The 18,968-nt window shown below is 38.0% G+C and overlaps 1 protein-coding gene across 1 annotated transcript; it reads left to right on the forward strand.

Moving 5' to 3' along the window:
* The first annotated feature begins 7,975 nt into the window (after positions 1-7,975).
* LOC109487604 (gamma-aminobutyric acid type B receptor subunit 1-like) lies at positions 7,976-18,894 on the forward strand. Its single transcript, XM_019791609.1, has 4 exons — positions 7,976-8,242; positions 17,773-17,910; positions 18,500-18,670; positions 18,889-18,894. Exons 1-4 carry the CDS (start codon positions 7,976-7,978, stop codon positions 18,892-18,894), a joined length of 582 nt encoding a protein of 193 aa, XP_019647168.1.
* The last annotated feature ends 74 nt before the right edge of the window (positions 18,895-18,968 follow it).

Genomic DNA, 18,968 nt, shown 5'->3' on the forward strand with positions numbered 1-18,968 from the left:
CGTCCTCTTAGGCTCTGGCCTGGCTCTAGGCCTGGGTAGTCCATGGTAGTTAGTAACAATACGGAGCCGGGCACCCAGGCTACCGAAGCTCCACGACTCAAGAACTCAGTAAAATACGCACAGTGCCGATTCATAAAATCCACAAAAAGCCAGTATTTGCCGCAATTGCAACTTCACAATACCAGCTTTGTATTCCTGATTCTGTGGTTTAGTAGCATTTTTATTTTTGACCGGATCTTTTTTTTGTTCGCCCGCGAGCACTACTTTGGGGGTCTTCTGAAGCTAAGGCCATGTTGATTTTGATTACATGGATGGCATCCACGCACGCATGAATTTTCGGCTGTTTAAAAAAAAGTTTTCAACCATACTGTACATCGTACAAAACAGTTACTGTAGCAAAATGAGCAAATATATACCGTAAGTTGCAAAAAAATATTGCAAAATGATACCAATGTCGTAGAATGCCAAAATTAAACCAAAAAGACTGAAATGTAAAGAAGTAGATAATTTGCCATACCACACTCTGCGTCATTTGTTCAACCTTCATAGCCACGCACATTTCATAATGAAAGCAACTTTTAATTTTTTTTTTTATTCGCACGCTCGCATCAGTGTTGGGGTTCCCAGAGGATGTCATCCATATAATGAAATCAGCATGGCCTAACCAACATCTAGCGCCCCGCAGTCATCCCCGTATAGTTCCCGCTTACAACTTTTATTCAGCCCGTCAAAGTCGAGGCATGATTAATATTGTTCCGACTTCTTGACATTTCTATTAGACCACGCTTGGCTTTTGCCGGTATATAGGCTTTAGGTCACAGCAAGTAAATTTTATGGATGACATTCTCCGCAGACTCCAAATCTAATGCGAGCGGGCGAAAAAAAAACAAGGCGGGCCAAAAAAAAGGTCAATTTTTGACATTATAAATCTTGTTAAACAAGAAATGATACCTATATTGTGCTAAGTTTACTGCCAACTATTACAGCATCCATTTGTCACTGAAAAAAAAACTTTGAAAAATGAATTTGAAAGTTTTCAATCATTGTACAAATGGTTTTGATTCAGTGGTAACATCACATATATACAGCCACCAACCATCACATACAATATGAATACTGTTTAAAAGGAACGAACCACATCACTGCATGAATTGAAAGTAAAAGACAAAACATTAAATCAGAGCCTTGTCTTGTCTCCTCTCTTCATAGTTATCTACCATCCACCTTCCGGCATGGCAGCAGACATCTTTGCCCATTTTCAGCATGTTGACCACTGTCAGAGTGCAACAATTAATTTTTTTCTTCTAAAATGAGGCGAAAATTAATGCGCGCGCTGATGCCATCCAAAAAAATACTTGCTGTGGCCTTATGAGTTTAGTCCAATATAGTGATTTTTATTGCAAATTCATGCCCGAGGGCTAATTGCATGAACAGAAGAAATATTTGGTTTAAAAACAGATAATTAGTACACATAGAACTACTAGCTACTAAGAAACTACTAGTAAAAACTACTGGGTTTGACTTCTTTTTTGAAGACGGAGGAAGACAAAGGATCCCACTTTTTCTGTAATTTGTGTTTTTTTTATGTAAGAGTAGAGTAGTTTTTGTTTGTGTGAAACCTTGGGTAGAATTTGGAGGCTACGTCAAAGAGTTCATTTCGTTCATTGCTATAGAGGGTACAATTTGAGATAAAATGCGTTTCGTCTTCCATCGTATTCAGCGTACAATGTTTGCAAATCGTTCATACGCTTGGAGCTTGGTAATACTGTAGACGTGAGAGTAGATGCTAGCTAGATATGTAGTACTGAAGAGTTTGCCATGCATTGTACCCGTTACAATTGTTGTGCAATAAAGATTGACTTGACTTACTTGACTTGTATCGGGCTATACCTCATGCTAGTATCGGGTTATACCTCATGGCAGTCACGGTAGCTATATCTGAGAGTGAAGATTCAGATTCGCATGCAGATGCTGTATATAATCTGGTGGCTCTGACTCCTGATTCCACTCAGATGCGTTAAGTGCTGTGGATAAAAAAAGAAGACAACTTGCGTCAATGGAGGCAATGGTCTGATTCAGACTGCCGAGTACTGTCTGCCACGGGTCAAACAAAAATAAAACCGCAGTCGGATCACGTGTGTGTGTGATAAAGAATCTGGCTTGTGGTGGGCAGTTAGCTAGATAGTAATGATATGGTGCAAAATGAATGGTAGACAAAGGCAATGCCATAACATGCCGGACCAACTTGCAGTTGTGGGGTCGTATTGTGTAGCGGCAGCGTGGTCGACACAGAACCAAGAGTCCCGATTTTTTTGTTTTTTGTTTTATTCCAACATGTAATCACCAGACGTGGTGACGGCACACTCAAGTTTTATCAACTTATATTAATGCCGCCACCAACACAGGGGACAAATACATGACAGGACAATACTCATTTACACCTGAGCTAAGTGAGGAAAGCCGTTTAAAGTGTCTTTTCCAAGGGCACAAGATCGGTGTCATGTCAGGACTCGAACCCGGGACCTCTAGGTTCCTAGTCGCGCACTCTGCCGCTACGCCACACGACCCCACAGTCCCGGGTTTGAGTCCTGACATGCCACCGATCATGTGCTCTTGGGAAAGGCACTTAGCACGACTTTTCTTACTTAACTCAAGTGAAAATGAGTATTGTATTGTCATGTATGCTTCCTCTGGGTTTGTGGTTACATACAAATTGACATAACTTGAGTGTACTGTCACCATGTCTGGTTATGAAATATATAAAAAAATTGCAGTCATCAGAAGACCTAATTTTAACTCGATATGGTGCCGCTGGAGAAGACGGATGCCCAAAGTGTGTGGGTCTCAGATTCGCAACCTGTTATCCACCTTAAACAAATCTACGCGAATGCCACCGTTTCAACTGTAACACTCACTCAGGGGTAGGGACTGACACGGTCATCATACTCGGTCAAAAAATCTATATCTGTATCTGTACATGAAGCTGTATCTGTACATGGATAGGTATCTGTACATGAATCTGTATCTGAATGGGAATAAAGATCACGACTTGGCATGAAATCAGCACTGTAAATATATTGTACCAGTCTGTCTTTTGTAGCTTTGTCTGACATGAAATCTTAACTTGCATTGTTTGTAAATATATCTATAGCCACCTATATATATTATTCAATGGCGTCTATTTTAAAACGACAATATTTTAGCCACTGCAACTGTTTTTATATAATTGAGATTTTTAGTACATGTAAATTCGGTTTTGATTCAGTGTCATTCACACTGCGAAAGCGAATAAAGTCATCTTGTATCTTGTATTTTTACTACGACAGCTTCGTCAGAAAATGCACTGCAGTTGCTACCTACAGATGTACCTTTCCACTTCTTCTCACATTAACATGCATTGTGTGTCTAATTCTCACACGGTTGCAATTTCAGTCTGTATGTCACAGCATTATTGTCTAGCTGCCTTGGTGCACGAACGTCAAACCATTGAGTCGTAATTTCTATCCCAAAATCCAATAACAACACCAATTTAGCATCCATTTAGTTTTTTCTTTTATTACGTCAGGAACAACTCATGTATTTTAATACAGAGTAGTTATGAAATTCAGTCTTTCTTGTTTTCCATTTCATCTTGCCTGGGTAATTTTTTAAAATCTTTTTTATTCAAACATGATTATTATTCACAATGTAACAATAAAAGAGATACAGAGTTAACATACAATCGTACATAATAATACATAACAAACAAAGACGTTTTTAACAGGAGTTATCTGGAAAAATATCAAGTAAAGTGTTGCCATTGTTCGTTATGTTCTATTTCTATGGTTTTGTTTAGTCTGTTTCTGAAAATAGTGACGTTTGGATTGAAATTTTTGATGAAACATGTGTAAATACAATATTTAGCGATAAGAATACGGTGTGCAAGTGCACTAACATGGTGAGGGTTGTCAATTATACCGTAAATAATCATCTTCACTTCTACTATTAGGTCTTGTTTGGTACATCGTTTCCACCATTGCCTGGGTAATACAGCATCACCCCTTTTCTGAATTTCCGCAATGGAATATCCCTAATCAGGAAACCATCCGTAGGCTGGATCGCAGAAGTACAGAGGACTCACTTTACCGTCACCATCTGGCAGTGGGTGACCTGGAGTGAAATCAGAAGATATTACACTACTGGAAAAAGGTACGTTATTGAGATAAAATCTGTGTCCATAATATCACCAGGGTCCATAATATCGCCACCTTGAGACACAGTGTGCTTAAAGATATTTTTACTGCAGCATACTTTTGGTATGCACTCCTTCACACATCAAATGTACATACCTAGGGTATGTTGCAGTAAAAATACCTTCCAGCACACTGTTTCTCAAGGTGGCGATATTATGGACCCTAGTAATATTATGGACACAGATGTTACATGTTCACAATATGTCATGAAAGTATAGTGGAAGCGTTGATTTAGGTTATATAGGAAATGTGTGCGTATTATTAAGGACTATACATACAAACGGGGGTTGTTAAATGTGCATATATGTACAGCATATTGTGAGCTCTGGTGCACGTATAACCGACCCATGGAGTTCTGTCCAATTTTTCACTCAGTCTCCTCTAGTTCCTGAGGACCACCTTGTGTGCCATTTAGTATCATTTGTCTTATATCGTAGGCAGACAGTTGAAATCAAGGTACAAAGTGCACGGTATGTTCGTAGTTATTGATTTAGATTTCATTAAGGTTTTTGACAAAGGCGAATGCAAGATATTCTTTGGCAACGATCATAATTGATTGCAAATGTGCAGATAGCAATAATCATCCATGTGATGCTGTGGTGTTAAGTCATTTATCGTTGGCAGCCAGTTGAACTGAATGTACAAAGTGCAGGACATGTTCTTAGTTATTGATTGAAATTTCATTAAGGTTTTTGACAAAAGCGAATGGAAGATATTCTTTGGCAACGATCATAATTGATTGCAAATGTGCAGATAGCAATAATCATCCATGTGATGCTTTGGTTTTAAGTCATTTATATCCCCACAACTCTCTTGAAAAAATTGCCTTCTATATGTGATAGAAATGTCCCAACGGATGTTTTCCAATCATACCATACCAACGCCCTTCCCCAAGTGTCATTTGCAAGACTTCCTGAGGTGAATAGTTTGCCAACATTACACGATGACCCTAGACTTTGCACAACTACGAAAATCGTTACAAAATTCTGTAACCAGTCAACGTCTTGTATTATTTTTCTTTTATTGATATGATATGAATCTTTATTGCATGTTCTTGCCCAGATGGGCTAAATTGACAAGAGGATGTCCAGTATGTAAAACATGAGTATTTCATACTGGTACGCTATATTCTAATGCAAAGTGCTAGGTATCTATACATTACAATAATACTATAAACAACCTATCATCTACTGTTAGTTGCCCTTCCTTCTCTCTTTATAAAAACATTTGGAAACATAATTACATTAATTAATTTATTACTCGTTTATCTGAATTACAAAACACAAACCTGATAGCGAATTATTTCCTGAGTAGACGGAAGACCAGGGGAATGTGATAATTATCTTGAAATGACTGCATATTTATTAAGAAAATTGGCGTGTTATAGACTTAGGGTCCCGTGAGTCACAGTGGAGGTCCCATCCATTGAATGTTATTACCATTGACTATATATTTGTTGTATGGAGTCGAGTGTATGTATATAATATGTTCCAGGTGGCTATGTCATGGTCGGTAAATAATTGATGAGCCCCGCTTATGTTTCATCATCGGTCCGGAAATATCACTCAATCGGGGGAACCGTAGAGCGGCCCATCGATGAATTTGTCAGCATGTCTGGGGAAAATAACTTGTTTTATCATGTTTACCGAAGGAAAACATGTTGTTTTTGCTCAGTTTCCTCCTCTGCAAACACAAGAGGTCAATGACCTGGGCCAAACAGTCTATCACCATGGTAACTAGAGTTGGGTTACATCATGTTGCAATTTTATAGCAGGAGTGATTTAGACTTCCATCACCTTATATATATATATATATATATATATATATATATATATATATATATATATACATGTGTTCGAGTAAGAATTAGCAGAGCAGATAATGCGAAGTTACAAATATGCATTTGCTTTGCAATGGTAACTTTCTAGTATTCATATTGCAATACCGTACACCTTAATCTCTCGCCGTTGTACATAGAACATTTTTTTCGGGCCACAAGGCGTTATACATTTAAATTATGTTTTCATATATCAGACTTTTCTTGATCCTTTGGAATGCTTGAGTAAGAATGGTCTTATGCTACGTCAATAATTTTTTGTATTATCTGAAGCGTATAATCCTAGTAATATTCTGAAACATAGACTAGTGTTAATTAAAGATCAAGATAAAAGATGTATGACGAATATAACAAATAACGAAATGACGCCCTTGGCCTTGTCATATGAGTGGGGCGCAGAGATTATATCAGGAAATTATCTGTCACGTAGACATGAATAATTAAAGGTAATATTATATGCTTGTCCTACAAGGCATGTGTACAACTTTATTTATGTTTTGGGAAATCAAGCTCACATGTTGAGACATATGCTTCGGGCTCGGATCCAATATTTGAAATGTAATTCGTTTTCCCCCTACGGTCTAGTACTTCGTGTGTTCAGTGACATAGCGAGGCCAAAGTGAAAAAATTCCCTGGAAGCATCTTTGAAAGCACATTACAGAAGAATTAAGCATTGCTGACCATTGAAACGCCATACACTGTTAGAACATGCGAAGTACAGTCAGTGAAAATTTCTGTGTCATACCTTGTCGGGAAGTTGAATTTTATTGCTTGTGAAAATGGGAAAAAATTACAAAAATCGGCTTACACGGGACATCGACAGTGTTCATGTTAGGTCTGGTACGACGTTGTGTTTCGTATGGCGATGTGTCTTGGAACGCGTGACTAGGCCACAGGAAGTTAATTTTATGGATGACATCCTCCACAGACTCTAAATCTAGTGCGATGGGGTGAAAAAACAAGCAAGGCAGGCAAAGAAAAAACAAGATTCCTACATTTTCAAATGTACCTTGTTAAACAAGCCAATGCAACTATTACAACATTCATTTCTCACTGAAACAACTTTCAAAAATAAAAGTTTTTAATCATCGTATATCAATATTTCACTTTTCCGGCGACTCAGCGCAGAGTGAGAATAAGTTGCGCCAGGAATTTTTAGGAGGCTTTTAAAAAGAATGTAAACAAACAACATGGCCGCGATCCGCGCTATCGCCGAGGAGTTGGCAGTTTTCCAACACGTTTTTGCAGCGCAATGACGTTGATGTTTTACTCCCCAAATCTTATTATGAGCCCATGTTTACTTTTAGCGCAAGAAAATGTGTAAAAAAGCAATGTTTGAAATTGTGAAAATCTTACATAATGTCGCTTTAACATTGGAGAGGGAATCATTCTGCATTTCTTATGTTTACCGAAGGAAAACATATTGTTTTTGCTCTATTTCCTCTTCTTCTCCAAACCAATAAGGTCAATGAACTGAACCAGACATCTGTCACCATGGTAACTGGTGTTGGGTTACATAATTTTGCAATTTTATAGCAATAGGGATTTAGGTACCGTCTGACCATATATATCAATTTGTTTGAGTAAGAATTAACAGAGCAGACCATATGCGAAGGTAAACATTATGTATTTGCTTTGCAAATGTTACCTTTCTAGTAAAAATAATGGCTTTTAGGTCTGCATGACGTTTTTCCTCTTCCTCTTACCGACCAGACGATGCATGCTGCAGACGGATGACGCAGACCTGTAGAGCAGGACCAGACGGAACCAATCTCTACATTCAGTTGGCGCCTTTCTTCTGACGGTGCGAACTGTTGCACGCAACTTGCAGGCTACAGCCCGTAGGTTCAAAGCAGCCAGCACCATGCGTCATGTTGTGTTCTGTTTGGTCATCATTCACACTGCGATGTTACCAGTACCTTCTACTGCAACAACGACATCGCAGGACCCTCCCGAAACATGCGGCCCATCTGATATAGGGGATGTAGAGTTAGTCACAGATGAACTGAACCGACGTACAGTCTACATTGGTGGGTTGTTTGCCCTAAGCGGGTCTCCATACGCTTCGGAAGGCTACTCTAAACTGACTGCAGCCCGCCTTGCCATCAAACACGTCAACGAAGCACAGTTGATTCCTGGCATACAGCTCAAGATGTTCTGCAACAATACTCAGGTAAGATCTTACAATTGCAAGTTGTTTTTTTTTCTTGAAAAGAAAAGATCTTAGATAAACATACATTGAAACATACCATCTGTATTGGAGAGACTACCTGAGGTAGTGTACGAGATGACTCGAATTGACGTTATGATTAAAAAAAAATGACAAAGAGTTTGGTACCCATTGCCTTCCATTGTAGTTTCCGTACTGTGCCAGTGTAGTTTCAGAGACATGTGTTATCACCGTCCAAAAACACAATAATTGAATCTTTATTTGCATGTTCATGCCCATGGGGCTAAATGCATACATCAGAATGTGATGTTACATGTACATCGTACTGAGTAACATGATACATAGGATACAAGGATAACAGAATAACAGAATGACGCACAGTCTTAACAACTACTAGAGAATAAACTAATATAGGCCTTGAGGATTTCTTCTCTCTTTTTGAAGCAATTGGAGATAAATTCACAAAGTTTTTCTATTGTATAGTCATTACTGGTAGACATGAGATGACTGAATACCTCTTTCTTTGTTCTACCTTTATACAGTTTGTCTAAGTGGATTACTCTAAATAGTTTGTCACGTTCAATATCATACAATCTACAATCAAGTACAAAATGTATTTCATCTTCTACGCTACCAGAGTTACAAACCTTACAGAGCACAAACACTCTGGAATCGTGGATAAGAGAAGACGTTTCACCAAATTCAGAGGTTATTGTTTTGATGTTACTTCACGTGGAGTCACCTAGGCTAAGCAATCAGCTCTTTTCATATGTCAGGATTCATTACAAAGCTCATTAAAACTACGACGGTTCGTTGGATCTACAACGTAATGACGTAGATAGATCAACGACGTTTGTAGCAAAGACGTGATCAGATATGGATTGTAGTCATATCTAAGTGCTCTTGATTGTAATTGGTATAACAGCCATAAAGGGTTTGGTCTCAAATTGTTCGTTTTATAACAACGTTCGAAATGAGCTGTATATTTAAACTTCTACAATTTATCCCAATTTCTCTAAACTTACTCACAAAGAAAAAAAATATTCTTCTGTTAACTTCCCAAAACCCACAAATTTTGGAAAAGGTGGGGCATTACGTCTTCCACGGTTTACAAAAGAGAAGTCAAACCCTTCAGACATAGGTTTAGACATAACTATTGATTTATTCAACTATTTTTTTCATTATGTAGATTTTAGTTATTGTACAATCTGTTTCAATATTGTTGCATGTTTATGAGTTGCAATTAGCCTCCGGGCACGAATTGCAATAAACTTCTCAATTAGGTAATATTATCCCGGCGACAACACAGTGTGACTGTGATTCTCATGGTAAACGAAGGGCCAACGAGGCTTTAGCAGTTTTATTTGCAGATCCATGGTGAATAAAGATCTAGTTTATTTATCTTTTGACAGTATTTTGTATTTAAAGAAAAAACCACAGCAAGTAATTTTTATGGATGACATCAGCGCGCGAATTGAGTTTCGCCTGATGTTTGGGAAAAAAATTTGCAGATAAATATGAAGAGAGGAAACAAGACAAGGCTATAGTTTATTGTTTTGTCTTTAACTTTGATGCAGTGATGCATTTCATTCCTTTTATACGTGATGTGCCCACTGAATCAGAACCATTTGTACAACTAAAAACTTTTTTCAGTGACAATGGATGTTATAATAGTTGGCAGTTAACAATATAGGTATCATTTCTTGTTTAACAAACTTTATGATGCCAAAACTTGGATATGTAGAAATCTTGTTTATTTTTGGCCCGCCTTGTTTTTTTCGCCCCATCGCATTAGAGTTGGAGTCTGTGGAGGATGGCATCCATGCATAAAATATACTTGCTGTGGCCTAAGGATCGTCGATGTTAACTAGTTTGCTTTACAGTCATCCTCTTATTTTGTTCATGTCAGTTCAATACCCAGGACTCGTGATATTACATCTGTCAAAAAGTTCTACTCAACATTACAAAACGCCCAAATGACCCTCTTTTTCTTTGCTTTCTATATTGAGAATGGACGTGTGATAATATGATATAGAACTTGTACAATTCATATAGATTCATAATGTGGCGGTACACGTTTCTATCTTGATATCAAAATCTAATCATCGTTGAGTGAGCTGAGACAGAATTATGGTTATGTTCTGGCAATCAATATTTTTCTATTTCGGACATTGAAATGTATCATGGTAAAACAAGCTAGTCGAAGTACACTCATATTTCTGTCATTGATACGACTATCTCGTGCACAGCGTTCTATTATTAGAGTGAGTGCGACAGATTACTGCACGGTGATGGTTAGTGCTGTGTACCGGTTCGCTGGAACTAGTTCAGGACTTGTAAAAATGTTTAGGTTCAAGTAAAAAAAAATCCTGAACGCCTGGAACTAGACTTTAAAAATTATGTCACATTCCCCTTTTGTTCTAAACCCCTTGAAATCTTTAATAGTCATAATTTTGCATTGCAAAATGGATAAAACATTTGGCATCGTCAAGTGTCGGACTCCGTAAATTATGTTGCCACAGTTTTGCCCAGACGTGCTCACAAACAACAATTATCTTGCTTCTAAACTATGGTAGTGCAGTACTCGCTACAATATTTTGCGGTAAAGATGACCCATTTTCCATTGGGAAATGTTCACTGAGAACTCCCCTCCATATTTTGTGTATGACCTGGGTTTAGGTCAGGACTTACAAGTCCAGACCTAAACCTAAAGGTGACCTAATCCTAAACCTCTGGAGTTGAATCCGGACCTGGACCTGAACATGGGTTTAGGTACTCAGCACTGGTGATGGTTCAACGGTAGGTAGATCCTAACACACCAAGACGTCATGATAGATAGCCCGTACTAAACCACCGGGTAGGGTGAGTGCCAGAAGACCTCTAATATCAGAACCACATCGTGAGGATATGAACCTGGGGCCAAAAGAAAAGTAACCCATTTTTCTTCCCTCACCACAGGTTTTATCACCTTTCCAACTGCCTGATGAATGCAATCCATCTTGTTTTCTCTGCTATTCTATAATCTTATGTATGATTATGGTTCTGCAACTTCGTGCCCTCTCCAACTGATATAACGAAAGAGCTTCATTGCACGACAATTGCACATGGTACAATGCATGGCAAAGTACAAAAAGGAATTGAATAAGACCTGATATACAATAAAACCTACAAAATCGTAATTACTCAAACAACAAGGGCTAGCACAACTTGATATATGGTTACAATCAAGTGGGGGCTAATCACGAGTTTCGTTTTTTTTCTAATGACAAAGCAGTCTTATATATTTACTTATTTTTGCATGGTGGGAATCACTGCATGTAAAGATATATTCAAATCTGTCTCTAGCATCGAGACATCTGTTGTACTTGCAACAAGACTCTTGAAATCTGTTGTACTTTATATGTGTGAATAAGGTCCTATCTATGGCCGTCATCATTTGCATAAATTACGTCGGCTGATGACCTTCTCTATCCAAATAACCTAATTTGACCAAAGTATGAAAGTTTGAATAGACACACAGTATTCTTGTGTTAAAACATCTATCACTATCAGGGCTTATCAGGCCTGGCCAGTGGAAGGGCTGCTAGAATTGTGATGTGGTCAAACTAGTTGTATTCCCTCCGTAAATAGTTTCATCAGGTTGGTAAACGAATGAATAGCAAAGTTCTTTGATCACAACCATTTATTTTTCACGGGCCGACGTTTCGATGACCTTCTGTCATCTTCATCAGGGCAATTCTGACTGGTTTACTGTGCACTGATGACGCTAGATATTACTTGGTGCATAGTGCACTAAAGGTGTTAGTTATGTTTACCGAAGGAAAACATATTGTTTTTACTCAGTTTCTTCCTCCTCTTCTATTCCAAACACTAACCTCTGACCTGGCCAATGGCATGATTTGTTGACGTCTGTCACCATGGTGACTGGTGTTGGGTTACATAATGTTGCAATTTCATGGTCTGCTCTACTCCTGTCACTATATACTAGTAGTACATGTATGTAAATGTGTTTGAGTAAAAATTAACAGAGCAGACCATGTCCGAAGGTAAACATTATGCATTTGCTTTGCAAATGTTACTTCTCTAGTTGTATTTCCGTCTTTTGACCTTGTGAGAAACGGCCTAAGTTGCAGTGGCTACTGTATCAGTGGTGCATGGATAATCCTGAATGACAGGGCGCCAGAAACTGGGTCCAGCTAATCTCTCTCCCGAAACTGAGGGATTACCAGGGAAAACTTGTACATCCACCTACAAAAGATACGGTTTTAGTTCGCAATCCTAACATCAATCAAACGGCAATGCCGTAGCAGCAACGCTCTAAATAAGTCTAATGTAATGCACGTAGCCAACTACATGCTCTAGTCCGTAGGCATCGCGTTCCTAACAATTTCGTTTGGAACACACCAAGTAATTTTTATGGATGGCGTCTTCTTGAGAACCTAAATGTAATGCGAGAGTGCGAAAAAAATGATGAACAAATATATACATAATAAAACTAGTTATCATTAGATAAATTCAACTTCTCCTCGCTTTTCAGTTATAGTAGAGATATAAAGAAACAGATATGTTTTTCGGTGGAAGATTTGTCTAGTTGCATTAGGAATATGAACTTTTCTACAGTGCTCAAGTGTATGAAGTACGGAAGTAGGTTTTGTACAAACCTATACAGTTTATTTCTCTCCTTACTATACAATCTACGTTCTATAACAATGTGATATGAAAAAAATTTAAAAAATCTAAAAAAAAAAATATTAGCTTCAGCTAGAGTTTCCACCTCTGTGTATTGTACCATGAACTTTGTTGTTTCAATAAATAAAAAAAAACGATGTGACATTCGTCCTCTATTCTATTTAACATTTACATAATCTTTGTTCCAGATTGCAGATGCTATAATAGCTACTAGTGGAGTACAAAAGCTGTAATAACGTGCAAATTGCCTTTCCTTTTGATTTTACATAAGCGGTTCTTGTTTGTTTGGTTCGTATTCAGAAAGATAATTTAGAAAGACAAGAGGAGAAGCCTTCCTAATTACAACGCTAATTGTATCATTATATAGTAATGAATGTTTGCTATTGCATTAAAATTGCTAATCAAGATTACTCCTGTATGAGTATGCTCTTTAAGCAACTGTGAAATTAGTTTGATAAATGGTAGAAAAGAAATGATAATAAGAGAAGTAACATTTGCAAAGCAAATACATTTTATTAATGTTTACCTTCAGACATGGTCTGCCCTGTTAATTTTTACTCAAACACATTCACATACGTGTGGTACGAGTATATGGTGACAGGAGTTGAGCAGACCGTAAAATTACAACATTATGTAACCCAACACCAGTCACCATGGTGACAGACGTCAACAAATCATGTCATTGGGTAGGTCAGAGGTTAGTGTTTGGAACAGAAGAGGAGGAAGAAACTGAGTAAAACAATATGTTTTCCTTCGGTAAACATAATAAAAACAAGTATAAAACATAGCAAAAATGAATTCTTCTTTACGTTTTGAATCGTCAATTAGAAGACTATTTTAATATACTTACAACACTCTTTTGAGTCAACGGTTTCTAGTATGGTAGAATAATTTTTCGAAACTTCACACAGCTTTGATGTATGTACCATGAGATATCACTTAAGAGCTGAAGAGAATGAATCTTAAAGAACACTGTTGACCTTTTGAGCGATCTTCTGAATGTTAATAAGGACCTATCCACGTAATAACGTAATCTTTTCCGCATCGTGAGCAATCGGAGGCAGTATTTTATTTCCAGTCCATTAAAGAGCTTTTACAAGTGGCTGTGATGGTGATAACTGTCCGTTAATGGACTGGGTCGGCGGTACTCCGTCATAGGAAATAACTTGTTGGACAAACATCTGGCTATCACGAACACTCGTGTCTATATTTAAAGTTAATGGAAAATATGTCAAACATTTGGCATAACTTTATTTCAAACCTGATATAGGAAGGCCAAGGCCTTTAAGGAAAAAAGACTTGTTTGACAACATCTGAACATCATTAGATTATGAAAAATTTAAACTATTCTCCAACTCATAAATTTGACTCACCGGAATTTTCGACTGAATCACTCAGTCTTCCTCAAATGCTGGGGACACGTGATGGATCAAAGGTTGTCTGAAGTCGATATCGCCCCCCGTCCCGGTTGAGCGATGGTTGAAGTGCCGTGATATAAATGGCCTATTTTATGCATCTTAACATCATTAGGGTTAATGGAAAATATGTCAAACACATTTGGCGTAACTTTCCAACTTCACCTAAGAAGGTCTATGCATTTCTTGTAGTTTCGTTTCAGCAAATCATAGAGGCTGTGACACGTTATATTTGTGCCTTTTGTATCTTATGGAAGAACTTTAGTAGCTTTTACAAGTGGCTGTGATGGTGATAACTGCCCGTTAATGGACTGGGTCGGCGGTACTCCGTCATAGGAAATAACTTGTTGGACAAACATCTGGCTATCATGAACACTCGTGTCTATATTTAAAGTTAATGGAAAATGTGTCAAACATGTAACAGTTGGTATAACTTTATTTCTACCTGACATAGGAAGGCCCAGCTGCTTTTAACCCTATCTAGACCGAGGGGGTGGAGCTTAAAGTGCCCATGCCAACTTTGATGTCACATAGCGTCTGAACGGCTTGCGCTAGAACGACCAAAATTTTCCTAGAATATTGTTGGCAACAATTCTGTATCATTGGAATAAGATAATATTTTTGTGTTGCCATGGCAACGGGTTTCTGACAGGCATTTGTTTGCTAAATTTAGTAATTTTCGTTTCAACAATAGAATTTAATGAGTTTTATGTCAAGTTACACATTGTTTCTAATATTAATAACATCCCATATAATTTTATGTAAAGTTTATCATTAAAATGCATAATTTATGCTAATTTGCCCACCAAGCCCAAAAAAGCCCGGTCTAGATAGTGTTAAGGAAAAAAACTTGTTTGACACCATCTGAACAGAATTAGGGTTAATGGAAAATATGTCAAACACATTTGGCGTAACTTTCCAACCTGACCTAGGAAGGTTGATGCATTTCTTGTAGTTTTAAGGAAATAATGTGTTTGACAACATCTGGCTATTATCATATAGTGTCTTTATTTATAGTTAATGGAAAATATGTCAAACATTTGGCATAACTTTCCAACCTGACCTAGGAAGGTCGATGCATTTATTGTAGTTTTATTTCAGCAAATCATAGTGGTTGTGACACATCATATTTCTGCCTTTTGTATCTTATGGAAGAACTAGTAGCTTTTACAAGTGGCTGTGATGGTGATAACTGCCCGTTAATGGACTGGGTCGGCGGTACTCCGTCATAGGAAATAACTTGTTGGACAAACATCTGGCTATCATGAACACTCGTGTCTATATTTAAAGTTAATGGAAAATATGTCAAACATTTGGTATAACTTTATTTCAAAAAAGACTTTTATTTTAAACTGTTCTCCAAGTCATAAATTTGACTCACCAGGATTTTTGACTGAATCACTCAGTCTTCCTCAGCTATCCGACCCAAATGCTATGGACACGTGATTTTTCCCACGTGTGACGTCATCAAAGGGTCAAAGGTTGTCTGAAGTCGATATCGCCCCCGTCCCGGTTGAGCGATGGTTGAAGTGCCCTGATGTATATGGCCTCTTTTATGCCTCTTAACATCATTAGGGTTAACGAAAAATAGTAGTTACATTTCAGCAAATCATAGAGGTTGTGACACGTTATTTTTGTGCCTTTTGTATCTTATGGAAGAACTTTAGTAGCTTTTACAAGTGGCTGTGATGGTGATAACTGCCCGTTAATGGACTGGGTCGGCGATACTCCGTCATAGGAAATAACTTGTTGGACAAACATCTGGCTATCATGAACACTCGTGTCTATATTTAAAGTTAATGGAAAATATGTCAAACATGTAACAGTTGGTATAACTTTATTTCAAAACTGACATAGGAAGGCCAAGGCCTTTAAGGAAAAAAGACTTGTTTGACAACATCTGAACATCATTAGATGATGAAAAATTTAAACTGTTCTCCAACTCATAAATTTGACTCACCGGAATTTTCGACTGAATCACTCAGTCTTCCTCAAATGCTGGGGACACGTGATGGATCAAAAGGTTGTCTGAAGTCGATATCGCCCCCCCGTCCCGGTTGAGCGATGGTTGAAGTGCCGTGATGTATATGGCCTCTTTTATGCCTCTTAACATCATTAGGGTTAATGGAAAATATGTCAAACACATTTGGCGTAACTTTCCAACTTCACCTAAGAAGGTCTATGCATTTCTTGTAGTTTCGTTTCAGCAAATCATAGAGGCTGTGACACGTTATATTTGTGCCTTTTGTATCTTATGGAAGAACTTTAGTAGCTTTTACAAGTGGCTGTGATGGTGATAACTGCCCGTTAATGGACTGGGTCGGCGGTACTCCGTCATAGGAAATAACTTGTTGGACAAACATCTGGCTATCATGAACACTCGTGTCTATATTTAAAGTTAATGGAAAATGTGTCAAACATGTAACAGTTGGTATAACTTTATTTCTACCTGACATAGGAAGGCCCAGCTGCTTTTAACCCTATCTAGACCGAGGGGGTGGAGCTTAAAGTGCCCATGCCAACTTTGATGTCACATAGCGTCTGAACGGCTTGCGCTAGAACGACCAAAATTTTCCTAGAATATTGTTGGCAACAATTCTGTATCATTGGAATAAGATAATATTTTTTGTGTTGCCATGGCAACGGGTTTCTGACAGGCATTTGTTTGCTAAATTTAGTAATTTTCGTTTCAACAATAGAATTTAATGAGTTTTATGTCAAGTTACACATTGTTTCTAATATTAATAACATCCCATATAATTTTATGTAAATTTTATCATTAAAATGCATAATTTATGCTAATTTGCCCACCAAGCCCAAAAAAGCCCGGTCTAGATAGTGTTAAGGAAAAAAAACTTGTTTGACACCATCTGAACAGAATTAGGGTTAATGGAAAATATGTCAAACACATTTGGCGTAACTTTCCAACCTGACATAGGAAGGCCAATGCATTTCTTGTAGTTTTCGGCGGTACTCAGTCATAGGAAATAACTTGTGGGACAACATCTGGCTATCATTAACACTCGTGTCTATATTTAAAGTTAATGGAAAATATGTCAAACATTTGGCATAACTTTATTTCCAACCTGGCATAGGAAGGCCAAGGCTTTTAAGGAAATAAAATATGTTTGACAACATCCTGTAAGGAAAAAAAAATATGTTTGACAATATCTTGTAAGGAAAAAATATATTTGACAACATATATTAATGCTATACTAATGAGAGAAGTGAGGAAAGTCGTGTTAAGTGCCTTTCCTAAGGCAACAAGCTCGGTGGCATGTCAGGACTCGAACCCGGGACCTCTCGGTTCCGAGTCGAGCACTCTGCCCTTACGCCACACGACCCCATGCAATTTCAAAAGCAAATGTGCAACGATCCGATGGAACTTAATCCTAGTTCTAATAAAACCCATTTATTTTGTTTCCCCAGTGTGACTCTGGTGTTGGAATAGACGCGTTTTTTGACATGATCTACCGGAAGCCCGGGATGACCATGCTGCTGGGAGCTCACTGTTCGTCCGTGTCCAAGTCTCTGGCACAGGTCGTGCCACTGTGGAACCTGGTCATGGTGAGGACAACGTTAAAGGCATTCAGTGCAGTTTTTAGGGCTTAGAAACCCGATTTTTCAAAGCCAATATTCTAGTCACATCTACATACTAAGTTAAAACCACACTAACCCAGTATATATTGACCCTCATGAAGCAGACATACCCAAAGTTCTGACGGAAAATGGTTTCTGGAAGGGCCCTGGGCTGATTTTTAGGGTACCACCCAGAAAATAAAGGACTCATCTTAGGGCTTGTTTCTGCAGTTCTACCCAAAGTATGAAATATGCTAATGTGAAGCAGCATGTGTCAATATCACAATAGATTGCCTTATTCAGAATATCTCCTGTTTTGCTGCTCTAAAATCGCATTGGGCGCCTTTAACGTTTTCATTGTCAACTAACTAAAGGCGTCAATTAACCGTGGTATCACGAACCTTTGCCAGTGATTCAGAGTTTGACACAGTCTATGAATACTGTTATTCTTGTCATTGACAAGCAAATCAAGTTTAATTTTTCTTCAAATTGGCAACAGACCAGAAATGTGAAACTTGTTATTAGACCACTGATTATTGTATAATTATGTACATGCCAATGTAAATATGCTTGCTAGGTGTCATACGCATCAACCTCGCCCGCCTTGAGCGACCGGAAGTTGTTCCCGACCTTCTTCCGGACTGAGGCGCCAGACTCCTCCCACAATGCAGCGCGTCGTGCCTTCATCCAGTACTTTGATTGGCAGAATGTGGCGGTTTTGTACCAGGACCAGGAGATGTTCTCATTGGTTCGTACAGAAATCACTCTTTTTCAAACATTTTTTTTTCAAACGCAAAATCTAATACTATTCAGGTCAAATGCAATGGTTGCTTTTTCAGTTGATGGAAGAACTTTATTGCATGACAATTGTAGAGGGTACAACGTATGGCAACAAAAACTACTGAACATAGTACAAAAAGAAAGAGTATAGAATGAAAATTAACATAATAATTACTGAACATCAAGAGATAATATATCCGTGTCGCTTGCTATATAATTTTGTTTTTGAAAAAGAAGCATGAAAACATGACCGTGACAGCAAAATA

Source organism: Branchiostoma belcheri, unplaced genomic scaffold, assembly GCF_001625305.1.
Source record: "Branchiostoma belcheri isolate BF01 breed outbred unplaced genomic scaffold, Haploidv18h27 scaffold9, whole genome shotgun sequence".
Taxonomy (NCBI): domain Eukaryota; kingdom Metazoa; phylum Chordata; class Leptocardii; order Amphioxiformes; family Branchiostomatidae; genus Branchiostoma; species Branchiostoma belcheri.

Coding starts and splice junctions, on each gene's coding strand:
- LOC109487604 (XM_019791609.1), top strand. CDS start 7,976: ATGTTACCAGTACCTTCTACTGCAACAACGACATCGCAGGACCCTCCC. Junction 8,243..17,772: donor TGTTCTGCAACAATACTCAG/GTAAGATCTTAC, acceptor TTGTTTCCCCAG/TGTGACTCTGGTGTTGGAAT. Junction 17,911..18,499: donor CACTGTGGAACCTGGTCATG/GTGAGGACAACG, acceptor TATGCTTGCTAG/GTGTCATACGCATCAACCTC.